General features: G+C 50.5%; 1 protein-coding gene and 1 pseudogene across 1 annotated transcript; one reads left to right on the top strand and one right to left on the bottom strand.

The window, feature by feature from the left end:
• Window positions 1-1269: 1269 nt before the first annotated feature.
• LOC133920662 (adenine nucleotide transporter BT1, chloroplastic/amyloplastic/mitochondrial-like) lies at window positions 1270-3618 on the top strand (annotated as a pseudogene).
• Window positions 3619-4126: 508 nt separating this feature from the next.
• LOC133922437 (uncharacterized protein At2g34160-like) lies at window positions 4127-6746 on the bottom strand. Its single transcript, XM_062367781.1, has 5 exons — window positions 6414-6746; window positions 6107-6155; window positions 4657-4719; window positions 4515-4579; window positions 4127-4439 (listed from the first exon to the last, which is right to left on the bottom strand). The coding sequence occupies exons 1-5, from the start codon at window positions 6558-6560 to the stop codon at window positions 4344-4346; spliced, it is 420 nt and encodes a 139-aa protein (XP_062223765.1). The 5' UTR covers window positions 6561-6746; the 3' UTR covers window positions 4127-4343.
• Between the last annotated feature and the right edge of the window lie 333 nt (window positions 6747-7079).

Here is a 7079-nt window from a genome sequence, read left to right as displayed (position 1 = left end):
TTCAAAATATTTCCCATGGAACATTCGCCAGCTCATGGCCCCACCGTCTGCGTGAGCTCAGCCGTGACAAAATCACTGGAGTACTAAAGTGCTGGTACAAAGGATCTGAAAGCGATGATGCGATAGACTGTGAGTAAATCCTGATTTGACTGTGAGTTTTTATCGTAGTATTAACTTTCGATTACGAATTCAACTGTACTATTTCTGTATCGCAAAGTTTACATATTGCTAAGTAATTATTGGTCAAGTTTATGAAGTTTGATTCTTGAATGAAAATTAGTGGAAACGAGGAGCTGTGCCGATGCCCGTTCATCATATCAGTGTTCGCATGGACGATGGGTGAGAACGTGAGATTGGTACCCTATATGGATAGTGTCCAACCAATCATGAAAAGCCAAGTCAGATTGACACCTCGATGCCACGTCAGCGCCTGCTCACGGGTGGACAACGTGTCAGCCAGGCAGAACCACGTCGGCAGCGCCGAAGAAGGTGACAGCATCCACTGACCAGACGGCGCGCCTAGTCCTCCACCAACCACGCGAGGCGGCGCGGGGCTCGCGAGATCGCACCGGCCGGCCTCAGGCCAGCCGGAGCGCGACGCCAGGCGAGAGCAGCCGCACGGCGCGCACGCGCCCGCCCGTGCCATGCACTCATGCCCCGGCCAGCCGCCGTCCAGACGATCGACCGCCTCGCGCACGTCTCAGCCTTGCTCTTTTCCCTCTCACGCCACTGCCTTTACCTGCTCGCCCCCAACGGCAACTCGGACGCAGACAAGCGACACGCGGGCGCTCTCTCTCTCTCTCTCTCTCTCTCTCTCTCTCTCTCTCTCTCTCTCTCTCCCATCGCCCGTCGTCCGCGCGCGCGTTGCGGCGTACTGTCACCTTGCTTGGACTAGCTTGATCTGCATTGCTGCCGCGGCGCAGTCGCCAGCCATGCTTCGACATGCCACGCAATGGCTTGAGTGCTGGAACGCGCGCTCGCCGCCAGCAAACAGCAGGCCGAGCGGCGGCGCCCGGAACGTGACCGTCGCCGGCGCGCTAGGGGTCAAGGGGCACCCTCGGCCTCTTCCTCCCGGAGAACTAACTGAAGCGGCAAAGCGCGCCATTTCTGTCGCGAGTGCACACCAGACGCAGCAGCACGTGCGTGTCCACACAAGTACACGTCCACTGTGCATGCCAAGCAGATGGATTCCTGCAGCTGGAAAGCAAACACTGGCTAGCTAACCCACAGGGCTGCCAAATCTGCAGTTCTGCACCGAAACAGCCTACACTGAGTAACGTGACGGTGATGTGAGATTGCCTGCGGCTTAGGGGCATAGAGGACAAAAGCCACTGGAGTGGCGAGGAGAGCTTTGTTCCTCAGTGAACACGGCACCTATGAGCAAGGAGGAACGGGTATAAAATGGCGCTCTGCTCCTCGCCACAGCTCAAGAGCAAGAGAAGCCGTTGCCTCATCAAGAGAGCCGTCAGATTGGGCTTCTTCCTCGAGGCCATCCTTAATCTGTAGACCTTTCTGGCCGTGATCATTAGACTGATTACATACATGATTTTATTGATGCACCATGGCATTTTCAGGCAAGGACTTGATCTGAATTGATCGATGGCGGCGACAATGGCGATGACGACGATGGTGACCAAGAACAAGAAGAGCCGGTCCTTGCCGCTCCCGGAGCTCCCGCTCCCCTGGAACTCGCGAGAGGGCAAGAGCGGCCTGGAGTTCCCTCGCCGGGCGCTGTTTGCCAGCGTCGGCCTCAGCGCGTGCCCTGGCGCCGCGGCGGCGCGCGACCCGCGGGAGCACGATGTGAAGGCTCGACCCGTCGACAACTGCGACATCGCGCGCCAGCTTGGCGCCGCCGTGCCCGAGCAACAGGCCGGGAAGGCAGAGGAGGAGGCGGTGGTGGCGGCGACGGAGAAGAAGAAGGACAGCAAGAACCTTCAGGGCGGTCTGAGGAAGGTGAGGTTCAAGATCGCCAACCCGCACCTGCGGCGCCTTGTCAGCGGCGCCGTCGCCGGCGCCTTGTCAAGGACCTTCGTGGCGCCTCTGGAGACGATCCGGACGCACCTCATGGTGGGCACCAGCAGCGCCGAATCCATGGCCGGGGTGTTCCGGTGGATCATGCAGGCCGGGGGGTGGATCGGCCTGTTCCGCGGCAACGCCGTCAACGTCCTCCGCGTCGCGCCGAGCAAGGCCATCGAGGTAGGGCATCGGAGTATTGAATCGGTGATGGCCGGTTGTTCGCATCAGTGACACCTTCCTCTGTTTTTGGTTTGCATGGTGGTGCAGCATTTCGCCTATGACATGGCCAAGAAGTTATTGACCCCGAAGGCCGAAGAGCCGCCGATGATCCCCATCCCCACGCCGCTTGTCGCCGGAGCGCTCGCCGGAGTCGCCTCAACCCTGTGCACCTATCCCATGGAGCTGATCAAGACCAGGGTCACCATCGAGGTGAGCACTGCTCGCAAATTTGCAATGCTTATCACTAGCTGTAATCGCATTTTTCTCCCTTATTTCGACCTTTTTTGAAAACTTTTTCTAAAATAGTCTCACGTGTCTTCAGACTACGTGCCACGGTCAACGACACGGATGTTGATTGTGTTCGTGCCATCACAGCTGACGTGTATACGATTAATATCCGCACTATTGGTTGTGACACGGAGTACGGTTAAAACTATTTTAGTTTTGACCCCGATAAACGGCGTGTATCAGTTTTGAGCGGCACATATCACTGGATCAAAACTAGAAATAGTTTTGCCACGGTCTATTTTCAAAATGGGGAAAAAATCACGCTGTAACCTCATGCATGGACGTGCGCCTTGTGTGACGGCGTGCAGAAGGACGCGTACGACAACGTGGCGCACGCGTTCGTGAAGATCCTGCGTGAGGAAGGCCCGTCGGAGCTGTACCGCGGGCTGGCGCCGAGCCTGATCGGCGTGGTGCCGCACGCGGCATGCAACTTCTACGCCTACGAGACGCTGAAGAGGCTCTACCGGCGCGCGTCCGGGCGGCGCGGCGGTGACGTAGGCAGCGCGGCGACGCTGCTCATCGGGTCGGTGGCCGGCGCCATCGCGAGCACGGCTACGTTCCCGCTGGAGGTGGCGCGCAAGCAGATGCAGGTGGGCGCCGTGGCCGGGAGGCAGGCGTACCGGAACGTCCTGCACGCCGTGTACTGCATCCTCAGGAAAGAGGGCGTCGGCGGCCTGTACCGCGGCCTCGGCCCCAGCTGCATCAAACTCATGCCCGCCGCCGGCATCTCCTTCATGTGCTACGAGGCCTGCAAGAAGATCCTTGTCGACAGGGAGGACGAGGATGGCGAAGACGCCGACGAGGACAAGAAGGTTGCGTGATCAAGTGGATTTACAGTCCAAGAAGATGGTGAATCATGAATGCGATCAAGCATGGATTTGGAAAAGATATGGAGAAGTTCTGTGTTAAAAACAGTATGGAGCAAAGCATGCATGTTGAGCTGGATCTGACGCTTAAACAAATTTTGAGTTTGATTTGGTGTGTTCAGGAGCATCTTTGGAGTTTGATTTCGTACGTTCAATGTGCAATGTGCATGTCTATGTTCAACGAGTACTGTATTTGAAGTTTGATTTGATGTGCTTAGTGAAGCATCATGTGTTAGTAATCCTTACAGAGTAAGTGATTTTGTGTACAAAGAAAATTAGGAGAGATTACTTTAATCAGCTCTCTCTTTAAAATTATTTGAAACACTGCTTAGAGACTGTACCAAATAGACCCTTAAATAAGTGTTGCGTTGGAACTTGCATTCGGAATAAACAATTGATCAAGTTGGTACAGTAGTATCAGATTTGATGTCCTGATACACTGCACAATAATCAGCTTTTTATTCATAAGTGAGAAGATCCATGGGTAGCAAATCCTGGCTCTATGCCTTAGAAACTGCAGCCATGCCTGCTTAGGCCTCCTTTGGTGGAATGGAGGAAAATTGTAGGAATTTTGAAGGATTCAATTCCTATATGAAAATTTGCTATCAAGCTCTATAGAGGTAAAGATTGGCCTTCTCAAAATCCTCTTTTTCCTATGTTTTTCCATTCATGCATTCCAAAGAGACCCCCTAATTCCTAAAGGAGAGCACAAAAAGCGCAACACTATCAGACAGAAGTAGAAACAACAGGATATCTTTTAAATGGAAATTATCGAGACGAATCAAGAGTACATACGCATAAATCTCATGAACACAAGTTACCAAAGCACACTAAATAAGCTGCGCCCTTAACTGATTATACAAACACTTGTCCCTTGCCGACTCAACAAATTAAAACACAACGCGTCTAGCTGAAGAACAGTAAAATAAGCTACAACAGGTACCTCCCAGCTATTTAGCTTTGCTCCTCGGCCTCGGCAGCCTCCCTCTCTTCTGCAGCCGCTGCCATCAGTTCATCAAATTTCTCTGTCTTGCCGAGCATTATTTCAATCTGACCAGAGCACACGTTATAGGAGTAAGGAAACAGTCCTAAAAATAAACTTTGAAGAATGGGAAGAACATTTACCTTGGCCTTCTGGATAGGGCGGCTCCTAGTATCGTCTCGGACATCAACAGTAGATGTCATGATCTCTGCAAGTAATTCTTGATAAGGTTAGACAGGAAAGAGAATACGGACTAAATCAAACAGTATGAGAAGCAAGACTCACTCTTCTCGACAGCAAGACCATTATTTTTCAGAATTTCAGCTACAGTCACCACAGTTGCAATGGCTGAAAGGACAAAGTTAACATGTTAGCAGAGCTAAAGAAGGAATGTAGATACACAACAACCGAAAGTCAAAGAAAACAAAATAGGTATGCATTAACACAATGCCTGAAGCACTACGCAAATTTAAGTAAAAAATTGTCTACAACAGAAGCTAAAGTCAAATACCATACTAAGGTGCTAAAAACAAGTTGTAGCCGAAGTAGTAATGCCCTTGGTTGTTTCAATAGCTGAGAACGAAGACTTCAGTCACAACTTACAACATCAAGCTAGAAAGGACATAATTCTTGGTAAACGTGTATTGTGTACCCTGGTAGTTTCAGAATTGATCTATGTGATCCACTCAGCCTAGTTTTACAGAAACAACTGCACACAAATATAACTCTCCATAAACAATTAGTCTAAGAACTAAAGGAAATACCCTTCTATCAGAGAAGCCAGCCAAAAGTGACTAAGAAACCAACATTACATATTTTCCAAATCCAAGGTTGTGGACAACCGCCAACTGTTCAGGGGCTATATTGGTTTGTTCAGGGGTGACACAAGCACAGGGATACGTAAGCTTCCACCCTGGCCCTAGCTTCTACAGTTCACATAAACCCCTTTGAACGCACAAGTGATATAAGATGGTAATCTGGAATTCAGTTAGGCCTGGCCAGGTTTGGCTTGGCACAATGCCCCCTTCCCCTCCCATGTTGCCCAAATCCAACTTCCACTTCTGAGCCCAACTCGATATTGTCTACTGTGTGGCCCACACCATCCTTCCATGTGGCCAATTCTCAAGTTTGCCTAGCAGCCCTATCACCTCCTTAAGTCCTCGGCACCCTCCCTCTCCACATCTCCCATGCCACCTCTGTTCCTACGAGGTCACCACAAGATGCCAGTCATAGCTGTCCCCAGTTCACTACACATACCACCCCACTGACTCCCTCCATGCCGCTAGATGATTGGCGTGCCAATATGGCCTGGGGGTAATTTGAATGCTGGCCGTCCTCAATTACTAGTTCTGCCACTGGGTTCTTTAGTTAACGAATAACTTTACAATAAGTGCTTTGCCCACAGATGTAGAGTTAAGGAAAGCTGTGCAGCATACAAGCACATAACCATGCTACCCAAAAATAAAGAGCCACAATAAACTAGTAAAAAAGAACCAACGTAACCATCCGCAACTTTTGGCAAGTACAAGGATACCACACAATGACAATCATTAACATAAGATGCAATCATGAATCGTCCATAATACAAGCCATGCCACACATCTTTCCCCAAATAATCTACTCGTAAATGTCAAGCACACACTCGTGGCATACTAGCATAGCTTTGCGGAGATTAAATTAATGGAACATGTGCCTAAATTAATAAAAAGAGAAGATCCGGGAGGCAAAGATTTACCCATGCCGAGGGCCGAGAGCTCCACTTCGTTGTGTAGCTGCATGTACCTCTGCACACAAACAACACCACACATCAGATTAGCACCTCCGCTTGCATCGTCTATACTCAGAGCACGCGCGAATCCAGCCAAATCGTTCGCGAATACCTCAGGCAAAAACCCTGCCAGCGCGGGAAGCAGCCCTTCTATCCAGGGTTTAACCCCGCTAGCAGATCAAAACCCATGATAAAAAATCACAAAAGAAACCGCGGACTCTGGTGTCCTTCCCACCACAAAAGAAAAGATTGGATTTGTTTCCCCTCTCCTCACCTTGGCGAGGTTGACGTAGAAGAAGAGGGGCTTCTTGGTGTTGGAGACCTGGATGCGGTTCTTCTTGTGCCCCTCCGCGCCTCCTCCGGCCGCCGCCGGTCCTCCCGAGATGCTCAGGTTGTTCACGGCCTCCGTGACCTCCTCCATCGCCGCCGCCGCAGAAGTAAACTTGAGAGCTTGGGTGTGTCGAGAGAAGGAGAGGCAATGGGATTTCGGCGGCGATGGAGGTGGGGGAAGCCCTATCGCTGCATCGGGTTTTATACAGGGTAGGGTTACAGGGGGTTGAGGGGTTTCCCTTTTTTTGCGTGCTGTGTGCCGGCACCGTGTCTGGCTCCAGGGGGGATTCCACCATTCCCACTGCCGTTTTATTTAGCTGAAGATTTGTGTTGGAGAGAAATAAATAAAAAATATAAATTAGGGAAGAAAATTAATAGATTGATATATAATAGGTGAGAGATTGATATATGAGATAATTCGTATATCCACAATTTTATACGGAGTTGCCTTTTTTTTAGCTCGAACAATAGTTAATGGCGACTATCATGTTCGATTAGGAATTTTGACTGATCGACCGCGAAGGATTTCTTTATGTTTTTTAAAGGAATTAGTTCCATGAATTTTCGATAGAGGATCCTACCACATTTCTCTCCCGCATTAGATTACGTT

This window comes from Phragmites australis, chromosome 6 (assembly GCF_958298935.1).
Source record: "Phragmites australis chromosome 6, lpPhrAust1.1, whole genome shotgun sequence".
NCBI classification, from domain to species: domain Eukaryota; kingdom Viridiplantae; phylum Streptophyta; class Magnoliopsida; order Poales; family Poaceae; genus Phragmites; species Phragmites australis.
The sequence above is the reverse complement of the archived record's forward strand: the minus strand, read 5'-3'. Positions and strand labels throughout refer to the sequence as shown.